The sequence below is a fragment of the Cynocephalus volans genome, chromosome 3 (genome assembly GCF_027409185.1).
Source record: "Cynocephalus volans isolate mCynVol1 chromosome 3, mCynVol1.pri, whole genome shotgun sequence".
Taxonomy (NCBI): Eukaryota; Metazoa; Chordata; class Mammalia; order Dermoptera; family Cynocephalidae; genus Cynocephalus; species Cynocephalus volans.
The window spans coordinates 22,520,174-22,535,116 of record NC_084462.1 but is presented as its reverse complement, the minus strand read 5'-3'; the positions used below and the strand labels follow the sequence as shown (position 1 = coordinate 22,535,116).

At 45.7% G+C, this 14,943-nt stretch overlaps 1 protein-coding gene and 1 non-coding gene across 11 annotated transcripts in view; both read right to left on the bottom strand.

Moving 5' to 3' along the window:
- The window catches only part of TRRAP (transformation/transcription domain associated protein), a 129,942-nt gene extending 121,889 nt beyond the window's left edge, over positions 1-8,053 (bottom strand). For all 10 annotated transcript variants that reach the window (XM_063088299.1, XM_063088304.1, XM_063088303.1 and 7 more), the window contains exons 1-3: positions 7,960-8,053; positions 5,614-5,774; positions 5,141-5,190 (exon numbers count right to left, since the gene is read on the bottom strand). In XM_063088299.1, coding sequence (XP_062944369.1) covers positions 5,141-5,190; positions 5,614-5,713 — 150 coding nt within the window. In that variant the 5' untranslated portion in view covers positions 5,714-5,774; positions 7,960-8,053. The remainder of the gene's footprint in view (positions 1-5,140; positions 5,191-5,613; positions 5,775-7,959) is intronic.
- Positions 5,273-5,494, bottom strand: LOC134374482 (small nucleolar RNA ZL1). The gene has a single exon (XR_010023324.1). It is a non-coding gene; the product is annotated as a small nucleolar RNA ZL1 (small nucleolar RNA).
- Positions 8,054-14,943: the final 6,890 nt, after the last annotated feature.

Below are 14,943 nucleotides of genomic sequence, written 5' to 3'. Positions count from 1 at the left end.
TAGGAAATGAAACTATAGCTTGGAGATAGTTCAGTAAAATGTTTACTAGTGCAGTTTCTGGATCCCATTTAGGAAATGTAAACCTTGGACAGTTATTAACCTCTCTGGGGATCACATTATTTCCCGATAGGACTATTGTAAAGATTACATTAGTTAATATATGTAAAGTTCATAAAAATTCCTATGGTAAATGCTGAATAAATGTTATATATTATTATTTACAGAGCACCTATGTGCCAATACTGTGCTATATACCTTTTATTCTTTCTCACTTGGTCCTCACCACAACCCTAAAATAAGTGTATTATCTCCATTTCACAGATAAAGAGGTACAGAGAGGTTAAAAAACCTGCCGAACATCAGAGATGTTTGTTACGTTTTGGAAGTAGATTCAAATCAGGTATATCTAACACCCAAGTCCCTTTTCTCTTTTAATGCCTCACTTACTCATTTAAGAAATATTTATTGAGCTCCTATCATGAACTCAAAGGAGGTAAAATAAAGAAGGAAACAGATATAATCCACGCCCTCAGAAATGGGTGAGGCAGCATGGCAGGGAGGACAGTTATCCACAAAAAGAACTAGCAATACAGAACTAGGACAGGGGAAGTGCTGGCAACCAAGAAAACATGTAACAATGGGACATAATTTAATAGATGGAACCAAGGGCAGAGGACACCTTCCTGAAGAAGTGATATTTACACTAAAACCTGAAAGGCAAGTAGGAGTTATCCAAGAAAAAGGTGGCAAAGAAGAAGGTTCTAGGAAAAGCATATGCAAAGGTACAAAATCAAGAGAAAGCATGAGTGTAAAAGGCACTAAAAAAAAAGTTCAGTATCATGGGGATGGGAGTCTAAGAAAAAGGAGTTAAACTTTTACTATCACGAGTCTGCCAAACTGGTGAGACAAGGCACCTGGACAGTTTTATGTAAAGCTGAAAATAAAGATTTTGGGTCATCTATTATATAAGGTAATCTCAGAAGAGTAGTCTAGACAGGAAGGGACAAAGAAACAGATAAAAATCAGAAAGCACTGTGGTGCTACAAGAGAAAGGAAAGAAACTACTGCAGTACCTGGGACACACCCCCGAGCCTCAGTCTCTGGGGGTCTCCATTCACACTGAACACTGTATGGAAGACAGCCCCGGGAGTTGTGCAGAACCTAAATAGCTTCTCCCCAAGAAGACTGAATTTGTTGGCGACAAGGACTGTATTTGTCACCTTTCATCCCTAAAGCTGAAGACTTTTTATGAAAGACCCACACTCAAGGATTTAAAGAGATGAGATTCCTTCTAGAATGCTGAACAAGAAGTCAAGCACATCTGCATTACAGCCTATACTAACTACTGATTACACAGCTTTCAAATATGCAAGTTCTGAATTTCTCCAATAAAAAGGATTCATTCAACAAGTGCCCAGTTATCCTGCCAGTATTTTGACCAAGATGAACTTTTCATGCAATTTCTAACTCGAAGGTTTCTGTATTTTCTGTCTTGAAAGATGGTCCATACAATAATTTCTTAGCCGAGAATTTTATCCCTAAAGTAGTGAAACGAATCTCTAAATCTCCTGAAATCACTGGGAGTTTATTCTTTTTAAAATTTCACTCCATTTAAATATTTTTCTGGGGTTATGGCGGTGGTAATTTACAATTGCCTACAGATGGTCATTCCAGTATTTTATTCTGTGAAGAACTCAGTCATCTGAATTTCATTTAAGGTAAAGATTTATATCATTTCAAAAATTACTACAGTTGGTCTCTGACTTATGATGGCTTGACATGAATTTGAGTTTATGATGGTACAAAACCATCAGAATTTTGACATACTTCTAAATTTTGATCTTTTCCTGGGACAGCAATACGAGGTACATGAGATATTCAACAGTTTATTATAAAATACACTTTATGTTACATGATTTTGCCCAATTGTAAGCTAATGTTAAGTGTTCTGAGCACATTTAATGTAGGCTAGGCTAAGCTATGATGTTTGGTAGGTTAAGTGTATTAAATGCATTTTCAACTTATAATAGGTTTATCGGGACGTAATCCCATCATAAGCTAAGGAGCATCTGTACTTGGAAATGCCTCCAAGTATACTGCTTTGCTAACTTATAATTCTGTTAATTTAATCAATGCATCTGAGACCAAAAACCAGGAACTAACTTGCTAACTGCCAGACACTAGAAAGTACAGCAAAGTCTCAGAACCTCTAAAGGGCCAGACACAATCCAGATAGCCCCATGCCCACACTCAGGGGTTTGGCCCATGTGCTTGCTCCTGCAGGTTTACAGGCTGCCCCAGGATTTCAGCCTCTCAAATAAACCTGCTAGGATTATGGTTCTCTCATACCAGCTCTTCCAATAAAATGCAGAATGCAGGCTTATCCTCTACTACCTCCCACCTCTTTTTATGTACAGTATTTTTTTTAACAGCTTGCATTAGCAGCTTGGGCAGAACAGAAAGCTCTTTAGTTAGAATTCTAAATATCTCAGAATGTTTTTCTTCCAGCTCAGCTCAAGTGAACAAGTCCTTGAAAATGTCTATTTAAAAAAGAAAAAAAAAAAAAAAAAAAAGGGCTGGCCCGTGGTTCACTTGGGAGAGTGCGGTGCTGATAACACCAAGGCCACGGGTTCGGATCCCATATAGGGATGGCGGTTGGTTCATTGGCTGAGCGTGGTGCTGACAACACCAAGCCAAGGGTTGAGATCCCCTTACCGGTCATCTTTATAAATAAATAAATAAATAAAAAAGAAAAAAGAAAAAAAAAAAGCTTAACTAAAATACTATCCATTACTATAGATAGTAGGGTATCTGATTCAATCCACCAGCATTTATTCAATGTTTTAATTCAAATTATTATACCAGAGGTTAGGAAACATTTTTTGTATTGTTCTTAATCTTAATACTCTGTGAGAAAGGTTTTATTATTCCCACATTACAAATAAGGACTATGACTTTCTTATCTGGTGTTAGGCAAGGAACAGTACAAGGCCATGTACTATGATTTGGATATGGTTTGTCCCTACCAAAACTCATGTGGAAATCTGATTTGGCAATATGGCAGTGTTGGGAGGTGGGGCCAAGTGAGGTGTGTGGACCATGGGGGCACTGCCTTCATGAATAGATTAATGCCCAGTTCCCAAGAGGGAAGGTTGTTATAAGTGAGGCTGCCTCTCATGTTTGGTCTTTTCACGCATGCCCGCTTACCTTTCTGCTTTTCTTTCCCATAAGGCAGCACATGGCCCTCACCAAGTATGCTGGCACCATACTCTTGGACTTTCTAGCCCACAGAATCATGAGCCAAATAAATTTCTTTTCTTTATAAATTAACCAACTTCAGGTATTCTGTTTAGCAACACTGAATGGATTTAGACACCATGATTTCCAAGAGAAGGTAAATGTACAAGCTGAACTCAATGATTACTAGGGCTCTCTGCCTAGGTACAATTTCCTGACTGGGGCTCAGCAAGCTGGATGCTAAGTAGAGCAGAGGCCTACTGAGCTGAGGAGGCAAACATCAGAGTTTAGGACAGCTGAAGTGGCTGGAACCTGCAAGGCAGAGCCCCAGAGAAAAATGAAGTACACAGTGGTGATGGGAGGGGGTGGAGATAGTGTCCTGTGAGTCCTTGGGGCTTTGACTGAAGGCTGGGCTGCACACACGTAAGGTAATACTACCTAAAGCTTACCAGAGCAGAGGCTCTAGGATTGAGAGATGAACCAAGATACCAGAGATCTAGCAATGTTAGAGGAGGTTGGAGTTCAAACCTAGCATACTTAACACCTTGATAACATCCCAAACATCCAACATCCAGCTGATGAAGGACCATGCCCTAGAATAAGGCCTATTCTAGACCAGCCCCAACAAAGCCTAAAATCAACCTCTGATGAGATTGCCAGGGAAATAAGAGTTGGGAGGTTAAATCCCACCAAGTTAGAGGGACTTGGGAAGTACCTTGGGCTTTCCACAGATCCTCTCAACCAAAGCATAAAACCAACTCTACGTAAGTTCAATGAGATCAGCTGACAACTGAAATGCTTACTACAAAAAAATATCAACATTCTTCAGAGGGAAGTAACAGAATCTAGAGTCCCAACAACATTTCACATATAATGTCCACTGCATAATCAAAAATTACTAGACACGTAGAGAAACAGGATAATGTGACCCACAGCCAACAGAAATTGACCCTCAGATAGCCCAAATGTTGAATTTAGTAGACAAAGATTTTAAAGCAGCTATTATAAATATATTAAAAAATAAAGGGAGAACATGGTCTTAATAAATAAACAGATAGGGAATCTGCAGAGAAATGAAATCTATAAAGAATCAAATATAAATTGCAGAACTGAAAGTACAACAACTCAAATTTAAAAATATAAAATATAATTAAACTGAAATGTCTTAAAAACCCAGCAGACTGGAAATTACAGAAAAAGTCAGTGAACCCAAAGACAGATCAATAGAAATTATCCTATCTGAAGAACAAGCAAACACAAAAAAGACTGAAGAATACAATTTTACTATATAAAATTGCAGGATGGGAGGCCCAGAAGAGATAAACTGCTTGATCAAGGTTATAGAAGTCCTAAGTAATAGAGCCAGAATATATGTCCAGATCTTGTTCCACAATAACACACCATCTATTACCTGAGCATAACAAATTCATAATGTATGTTGGAGTGCATCTCAAGAGTATGTACCTAAAAGAACTACTATATTTAAAAACAAAAATAGGGCCGGCCCGTGGCTCACTCGGGAGAGTGTGGTGCTTATAACACCAAGGCTACGGGTTCGGATCCCATATAGGGATGGCCGGTTAGCTCACTGGGTGAACATGGTGCTGACAACACCACATCAAGGGTTAAGATTCCCTTATCGGTCATCTTTTTAAAAAAATAAATAAGTAAATAAAAGCGAAAATAAAGCAACCAAGACAAAACCAACATTCCTCAACATAGTTCACTATTACTACTGTGAAGACACTACAAATTTTCAAATTCCAGTTTTGAAATATAATGAATTACATTAACAAAGACAATTATTTTTGAGTTACTAGTAAAAAGACTGACAAAGCAGAAAAGGAAAGCACATGTGAATATTTACCTCGAAACGAAAAATATAAAATGTCAAAGCTCATACCTCAAAATTCTCACTAACTTCTTGCATCATTTTTAACTTCGTTTCATCAGCTGTAAACGACAAAACAAACCATCAGGTAACTGTAATTGTGTTAAGGATGTTCCTAAAATTAATGTATTAAATAATTTAAGTGAAGCAATCAGATCTTATCAGTTTGACTGTCATAGCCCAACAGAAGGCACATAGCTAGCTCCCTATAACCAGTCACACACATTTGTACTCCCAGACACAGGTGTGCATGCACAGACAAGGATACAGATACACACAAGGACACATACAAAAATACACACAGATACACACACAAATGTGCCTCTTTGGGGCTCTAGCCAGTCTTGCTCATCACTTTGCTCCTCCAAAAGGTAGAGTAAAAGAAAATAAGGATAAAAGTTAACACTATTAGTGTGCACATCACTTGAGTAGAGATAAAGGAGTCATATCAATGCACTTCTTAATGACAAAAAGGATCAACTCACGTGTATTTACATCTGTCAGAGCTGCCACAAACTGAAGATATTTTTTCATCAGAGTGGTTTGGTCAACCACTGTGGCCCCTGGTGTTGCAACAAATGCCATTTTTCTTTTGAACTGGTTTGTTTCTCAAGAGAAAGGTATCAGGTCCATGAGTTCACCCAGCCTATGAAGAGAAGCATATGGTTAGCCAACTTATCAAGGGTACAGGCTCACAATCTCTATGAAAATCTTACCCAAATGCCTGTATTAATCTAAATACTTTCACATTAATCCAGAATATAACACTATTCCCTCTGCTTTTTTAAATATGAAATTTACTGAAATCTATTTTGTCTATTAATTTCTAAACATGATTTTTATGTATAGATGATCTTCTTTCCTATTCTGTTTCCTTTATTCCTTAAACCAGGGGTTGGCAAACATTTTCTGTAAAGAGCCAGATAGTAAATATTTTAGCTTTTGTAGGCATGCAGTCTGTCACAACTACTCAGCTCTGTTGTAGCCAGAAAGCAGTCACAGACAGCACCTAACTGAATGAACAAGGCTTTGTTCCAGTAAAATCTTATTTATGGATGCTGAAATTTGAATTTCATATAATTCTCATTCATCATGAATTATTATTCTCTCTTTGATTTTCCCCTTAACTATTAAAAAAAATAAAAACGTTCTTAGTTCATGGGTTGTGTAAAAACAGGCAGCAGACTGAATTTGGCCTGCTGGCTGTGGTTTGGCAACCCCTGCCCTAGGTGATCGGTTCTCAAACTTCAGCATGCATTAAAATTACCGGGTGCCAAAGGCAGACTCCTAAGCACCACCCCAAAAGCTGTGGTTTGGTGAGGGGCCCGGGAAGCTGTAAATTTAATTTGCAGCTGGCACACAGTAGGCACTCAAAAAAAAAAAAAAAAAAATGCTCCTTGAAGAAATGCTTCAAAAGCACCTGAGTGAATCAGAACAGGCTGTTGATGATCACACTTAGAGAACTGCTGCTCCAAGCTGATACATAGATGCATACTTGGTTTCTATTTTAAGAGCTGCCACAAGTGTCCAGAGAACCTGGTGAAACTGTCTTTACCCATCCTCATTGCTTAATTTCACTGTGCATTACGAGGTGGTTTCGTGGCTTCATTCTTTCTTCAACAGACACTCCAATAACTGCTCTGTAGGCCTTTCCAATGCCCTGCCCTACACTCCTTTGCAGCTGACACAGACGATGGGGACACCCTGACACCAGGGAGGGTGTCCTTCCTGCCACTCTTTTCCAAAGACACCAAAAACACTTCTCTGATGCAGAGGGGATGCCCACAGCTGTCCTATGATAGCCCACCGAAAGCCCCAATCCTCTGGCTCAGGGCAGGAGAAGTCACTCAGGAAACCAAGATGAGAGATCTGTCAGCCCTGCTGGATGACTTGGCAACAGCTTAACTCTTGCGGTCACGCTCTCTCCTCCAAACACCGAAGGCCCCACACCCCCATCCCCATCCCAGCGCACCCAAGACTCAGGGTCACGGCCTCCTCCTGTCTAAGAATCTCCCCCGACCCCGAGCCCTGCACAAACTTTTTACAGGCTCGGTACCCTTTTTTCACAAGAGTCGTCAACTCTTCCATTTCCCGGGGCCCAGAAAAGCCAGGCTCCGCTTGCCGCTGGGCCCCGGGGACCTGACGAAAGAAAGCGTCCTATTCCTCCTGTCTGTTGAAAAACTGCTCCAAAATCTCGGAGGCCAAGGGCCCAGACGGGGCTGCCGACGAGCCCACAATGTCCTGGCCCAGGTGGGAGGGCCAGGGCCGGCGTCACGCCCGAGCACCGGGCTAACTGCCCCACCGCCCGCGGTCAGCCCCGCTCCGCCCAGCCTGAGGCGGCGCCGCCGGGCCAGAGGGGGCGCTGTCGTCGCCGCTACCTCCGCTCTCCGCGCCGGCCCGGCAAGCCAGGTGCTGCGTGGAAGCCAGGAGGTGCCAGGCTGGCCGGGAGAGGCCTCCTGGGGGACGGGGCCCACACCTTCGCCCGATCTCTCCAGTCGCAAACGACCCTCCGGTTCCCTCCTTTTGTCACGGTCCCCGGGTTTTCAGCGACCACCTCCCAGGCCATGCTACGGCGAGCGCCGAGGGTCAATCCTCGCGCCCGCCAGCCCTGCGCTTTCCATTGCTTCCCCCCAGCTCAGCCAGGAGTGGCGAAGGTGAGGACCCCCGCCCGCCCCGCCGCTTCGGCTGGGCTCCGACCGGGGCCTGGGGGAGCCCGCGGCGCTGGGAGCCCCCTCTCTGTCTCTCCGTGGAGCCGCCGCGCCGCAGAGGCTTCCCCACTCCCGGAGAACGCGTTCGCCTCCCGGACCGTTCGGCCGGCCGTGCGCGCTTACCCAGACCTCGGCGGCCGGCCTCCTGCAGCCCCGGCCCGGGCCCCCAACGAAGCCTTCGCAGCCACCACCGCCGCCGCTGCCGCTCAGTCGCGCGCAGTCCCGCCCCCGCTTAAAGTGGCCGCGCCCGCCGACCGAGAAATAGGCCCCGGCGCACCGCCCCCAAGTGGGTGCGGCCTAAGCGGGCGGCGGGAGCGGGGAGGGTCGTCCACGCCCGGGTGGGCCCGCCAGCCCTTTAAGCCCCCGCCGGCCGGAATGCAGGGGCGGGATGGTGTCAAGTTTCTCTGGGCTCTTCCTGCCCCTAAATCTCTCAGGAGCCAGGCCGAGGTGGGTGGGGTGTGCGGGACGGTGGGCACCCGAGGGTCTTCCCGAGTTGGCGGCGGTCGGGCCGGGTAGAGGCCACCTCTGGACTGAACGTGACAGTCGGGACGGGGTTTTCTTCCCGCTCCCTTCCTGGGGTCCTTAGCCTGCAGAAGGGGGAGGAGGCAAGGAGGGTCTTTGGAAGGTTGAAGATAGACCGAGACCCCGTTACCAAAGGAACACCCTGGTGTTCCCCTGGAGGTGGCCGTCCCGGTGGCAGATAGGCCCATTGGTTCTGCAGCTGTGTCACCCTGAGGCTAGATCGCGGGGGACCGCTTTGTATCCGCTGCTACCTGGCGGGGCAGATGCCCTCCACCGAGAGCAAAACCAGATGGAGAGAGGCCAGAGCAATGAAGAGACAGAGGAGGTAATAGGGCAGAACGCCCAGATTCCCAGGTGAGGCGGCATGGGCCGGACCCGGAGGCGCCTTGAAGGGAGTTACTGTCGCGCCTCACCTACAGACTCCGTCTATGAGAGCAGCTGAACAGTGAGCTCTTCCTGGTAACCCGTGGTTACCGTCATAGATGACAGCGATGTGATGACCTGAACTCCACCATCTCCTGGCCCTTGTCTCACCTCCTGCACTTTCCTGTACCTACTGACACCCCCACCCCATCATCGCTAAACCACCAATATCATTGTTTCCTTCCCAGACAGATACATTTCATACCTTGCAAGAATAGAGCTTGCAATGCCTGCAGATGCCCAGGAGGAAAGATGCCCTGTTCTGAAATATGCTTCTTGCTTGTTTAGTGTTGCCACTCAAGAACAAGAGCAACTGAAATGTTGGGACTGTTTGAGTGGATGTTTTTAGTGCCAATTATTTCTGCCCCAGGAGAAATAAAATGGGTTACAATGTCCCTTTCCTCATGAAAGAAATTTCGTGATTGCAAGCATAATCCTCTATGCGCCGGCCATCACAACCCCAAAATGTAGGTCCAAGTTGGGAAAGACTGAAAAATCTGAGGGCTGAAATCAGCGTGCTGACAGTTGTTTAATATTGTTTGGGGTGGGGGGGGGGGTAGAGAAAAGCAGAGGTAGACCAATTCTTTGATAAATTTCAGCTTAATTACATATGATAAAGACCTACAGTTAGACCTAGCCCTAACACTGGCAAAATCCCTGCACTTCCTTGTCAAAGTACCCATCACACTGTAATGATTTTTGCCTGTTTTCTTGTCCGTCTCCTGAGTTAGAGGTTGGGGACAGTGCCAAACTCATCCGTATCAGGTAAATTAGATCATGTTCCCTCCTCTACTTAAACCCCCCTAAAAACTTTTCAGCTTATCCTCATCATCCACCCTTTCCTCCCATCCCACCTCTCATTCATCATGTTCCAGCCTCAGTGACCTTGCTGTGCCTCACACCCCCCTACATTGTTCCTGCCTTAGGACCTTTGCAGCTAATTCTCCTGTCTGGAATGTACTTCCTCAGAGGCACAAAGCTGGCTTCTTGTCATCCTTGCTCAGTTCAGATGTCACCTCAGAGAAGCCTTAAGGAAACCCATCCCACTCATTCTCTCATAATACTGTTTTCCCCCATAACCTCACAATCTGAAATTATTTATTAACTTGTTTATCATCTGTTTTTCCTCCTAGATGGTAAGCTCTTTTTCTGTCTTTGTCCACCAATGTGTCCTCATCGCCTGTTGGATGTTATCTTAGTCTGCTAGAGCCATCATAACAAAATACCACAGACTGGATGACTTAAACAACAGAAATTTATTTCTTGCAGTTCTGAAGCTGGCCCGAGATCAAGGTGCCGACAAAGTAGGTTTCGTTCTGGGGCCTCTTCTTTTGGCTTGTAGGTAGCTGCCATCTCACTGTGTGCTCACATAGCCTCTTTGCGGGCACGTGGGGAGAGAGTAAGCTCTGATGTCTCTTCCTCCTCTCATACGGACATGAGTTCTATTGAATTAGGGCCCCACCATTATGACTTCATTTAAACTAAGTTACATTTTTTTTTTTTTTGACCAATAAGGAGATCTTAACCCTTGACTTGGTGTTGTCTGCACCATGCTCACCCAGTGAACTAACCAGCCATCCCTAGATAGGGATCTGAACCCATGGCCTTGGTGTTACCAGCACCACACTCTCCTGAGTGAGCCACGGGCCGGCCTCTAAGTTACATTTTTAAAGTCCCTATCTCCAAATATATTCACACTGGGGGTTAGAGCTTTAGCATATGAATTTTGGGGGTGACACGGTTCAGTCCATACAGATGTTGTACCTGTCTAGAATAATGCCCTCTGTAGGGCAAGGGTCAGCTGGAGCATTAAAGAGGAGAATGCAAGGATCCCTAAAATAGCCACTCTGGTGGTCATGAACAGTCTGCACAGGTGGTCTCCACTGTGGAATGAGTCAGGGCACCAGGCCTCAGCCTGACCTTTTGAGAGCCACCAAGAGGCCACCCCCCCCCCCCATTAACTGCCCCCCAGTGTGCCGGAGTTCCTGCTGCCTTTGTCTTCCATGTTGGGCTTTTTGGATGCTGGCCCTGTGAGTTCCACCCTGCCGCAGAAGCTTCCTCTGTGATGAATTAATAACCCAGCACCTCAGCCTCTCCAGATCTCCTGTGGGTTTCAACAAGATGACTGGTGTCCTGAGGTCTGACAATTCCAGCTGCCCTGGCAGAGCTGAGGCCAAGGCCTGGAGCCATGATAAATGCAACAAAAGGATCTCTCTGAACTCCATTTTGCCCCCTCCCAGCTAACATAGGATTTGGCCCCAAAAACATCTCCTAGGAGCTGGTCTGGGGTCATTGTCATCTGCCCATTGGTCCCCACCTCCCATGGTTACATCTCCAGTACAGAACAATGAAGATTTGTAGTAGGAATATGGACCCCCAGGGCTAGTACCCTTCCATTACCAAAGGAGATTCAATTAGGACCAATAGACCAACTCACCTGCTTTAGAAAGATTTTTATCGACAGGAATCGACACCAAAGAAGTGTGAACCTTCCATTACCCAGAAAAATTAATTAACCAAAACAGGCCACAACCACCCAGAAACAGGTGAATGAGGTTTTACTGTCTGTTTGGCCCCAGGCATCCCCCATTAAGGCTGCCCTCAGTGTCTATTCTGATCAATGCTCACCTCACCAGAGGAGGAGATGTCCCCTATGTGCCACTGTGGGGATCGGATGAAATGGTGTCTATCACTAGCAGCCAGCACATAGGAGGCACTCAGGAATGGTTGTCCAAATGAGCTTTCACAGAGTCATGTTCAAGGCCTTGGGGGAGTTATCAAAATGAAGGGCTTCCCCTTATTCTTTCAGCCTTTTAACAAGCATCAACTTTGCACCAAACTATATGCTAAGCAGCAGGCATGCAGACATCTGGCCTAGGCCTAGGCAAGGATACTGGGTGCAGGATTGAAGTCACTTTAGTAAGTAAGAAGTATATTTGGACCTCCATGTACTAGACTGAGAATTTGTGAAGAATAACTCCAGGGATGGCAAGATGCATTTTGCTCAGACAGTTTAGAACTGTGTTTTCCACTTTGATAGCCACTGGTCCCATGGGAAGTGTCGCTGGTCTGGACAGAGATGTGCTCTAAGTGTAATACATGCACCAGGTGGTGAAGACTTGGGACAAAAAAAACCGGTCAAATTTCTTATTGATAATTTCTATATTGATTATATGTTGAAATGCTATTTTAATATATTGAGTTAAACAAAGTATTAAAATTAATTTTGCCTGTTTTTCTTTTTTTAAATTTATTTTATTTTATTTATTTATTTATTTTAAGATGACCGGTAAGGGGATCTTAACCCTTGACTTGGTGTCGTCAGCACCATGCTCACCCAGTGAGCAACTGGCCATCCCTATATAGGGATCTGAACCCATGGCCTTGGTGTTATCAGCACCACACTCTCTCAAGTGAGCCTCAGGCCGGCCCTTGTTTTCCTTTTTTTAAATGTGGCTACTAGAAAAATTTAAATTACATATGTGGCTGGAATTATATTTCCAGCCAACAACACTAATTTAGAAAAGCCTGCTTTCTGAGAAGATTTCCTGCCCCTCCCTCATCAGACACCCCCTGCAGTATGGGGAAGAAGGGGGCTTCCCAGCCTGTTACAGGATGGAACAGGGACAGGTGCTATGAGAGCCCACAGGAGGGAAGGTTGGGGGCAGCGGAGTGATGCCCATGGAGGAACCTGGTAACAGACAGGAGTTAGGCAAAGGGTTGAATCAGCATCAACTTCAGGTTAGCCTTGAAGATGGCTTCTGTGATATAGATAATACTATAGCAACGGTAAAGTTATTTTTCATTTATTTTCTGTTTTCCTTTTTTATTTTCTGTTTTCTTCTTGTAAAATTGTTTCAATGTAAAAAGTTACACATTTAAGAAATAATGTCTTATTCTATTTAGTATATTTAAAAACCATTAACAACCAGACCTTCAAATTAATGTTAAATAGTCTTAATATTTGAAACTCTATAACATTAACATACTATTTTCTTCTCAAGCACTTCAAATTCCTGATGAACTAGCAAAAACCAAGTCATTGAGTAAGTCTAATGACGGCAGCCAACTCTGAACACTTACTCTGTCCTAAGCAGCGTTCTGTGAGTTGTGTCCTGTTATCGTCACAACAGTCTCCTGGGGTCAGGATTATTAGTATCCCCATTTCAAAGAAAAAAGGAACTGAGGCACAGAGAGGAAAGTGACTTTTCCAAAGTCATGTAACTCTTGGGGAGGACCCAAAGTTTCCTGGTTCTTAAGCCCGGTGTTTGCCTCCACTGTGGTGGTTGCTCCCTGTACTGGATTGAATTATGTCCCCCCCAAACTCACTGAAGCTTGAGTTGTGTCCCCCATGTTTTATGTATTAGAAACTTGGTTCCCACTGTGACTGTTAAGAGGGTGAGAAATCCTATGATGGTAGTTGAAAGGTGGAGCCTTGAAGAGGTGATTGGATTGTAGGACTGTGCAGTAGTGAATGGATTAAAAATGGTGGTCAGGGGCGTGGTTCTGAGGGCCTTAAAAGAAGAGAGAGTCTGTCTTTCTCTCTCTTGCTCTCTCTGCTTCCACCATCTTGCAATGTGAGACCCCTGGGTGGCGACATACCCAGTTTCTAGTATTTTGTCATAAGCAACAGAAACTGATTATTACACTACTAGAGAGTGACGTTTGTCTAGGCCTTTTAACTGTTCCTCAGGGGGCTCAATCAGATCTGTTCCCCCTCCATTCCTGCGAGATGGCTTGGGGCCGATGGGGACCATCCTCAGTGGAGCCCACAGCTGTCCCAGGGGCAGGACTGAGATTGGAGGTGCTTGGTTTCCCTGGGTTTGGGTTTCAGGGCACATCTCTGAGTTTCGAGCCACTCCCCAAGGTCTCAGGACCCTCCTCTCGGCCCTCCCCTAGAGGAGAGTTAACTGTTGTTGTTTGGACCTATTTTTGGCACCAAGGAGGGGAAGTTGAGACCTCAGGGGGTTGACTTAGGCAAATCCAGTGGCTGGGCATGCTCAGTAGAAAGGGGTTATATAACCCTAATAGCCGAGCATGCTCAGTAAGGTGGACTTTATATTCATTAGATAGCATAAATATGTATTAGATAGGGAAACTATAAAAGTTGAATCCCAGTAGAAAGCGGGGTTGTTGCTCACTTTCCTGGAGCCAAACCACACTTTGCAGGCTGAGGTGTGTATGCTTTCTTTTTTGTGTAAACTTACTTTCAGCAAGCAGCTGCTCACTCTCTTGAGCCGCCTGCACTCTTGCACTGAATTTTAAGTGTGTATTTGTTACTTTTGTATTATACTTGTTATGGGCCTGCTCTGTGAAGTCTGTATCTCTTATTCGTTACATTTAAACCTGTTCTCACTTTCTACTGTGACTCTATCCTTGAACTCTGTCCTGTGGTGGAGTCAAGAACCTGGGGTAGGTTGACGTGGGCTATCGGCTATCGCCTTTCCAGACCCTCTCCTCTGGCATTGGGATCATGTCCTTTAGATGCCTCAATGCCAATGCAGCGTGTATGAGAGTATCGTCCATCATGCCCCCCAGGCCAGAGAGGCCATCCTGTCTGTGTGGGGGGATCCCTTGCCAAGGTATACAGCAAAGCAGAGCCACAGCTGGGACCAGGACCCAGGCCGCAGGTTGCCAGTCTTTAAGGCCAGCAGGCACCACCAGCTTCTAGGAGATTCACTGTGTTCGCCATGGCAGATGGATGTGCGTGCTTAGACTAAAGGACCTGAGTGGTCACCCCTCATCTCTGTTGCCTGACCCTCGCACAGCCCTCAGTGACAATGAAGTGGCCGTGGGCCCGGGTATGAGCACGAGACCCGCTTTGCAGCAGATGCAGAGAGGGTAAACTGGAATGACATCAAACCCGGCGCAGGGTCCATTCGCCCAGGCCCAGCTCTCAAGCGAGGCAAGAGGCGTTTCCGCCTGGCACACAGTAGGCGCTTCTTTCTCGAATGAAGAGCAGCACCTCCAAGCCGCCAGCATGCAGAGGGAGGATATCCAGAGAACCCCGAGGGTCCTACACTCTGCTTGCGGCGCTGCGCGCGCCTGTGGGGACGCTGAGTCAGAGTCGGCGGTGCGGGGTGGGCGCCGGATACGGGGAGGGGCTTGGGCGCGGGGAATGGGAAGCGCCCACTCCGGGAGGGCAGGGGGCGCGGCCGAGGG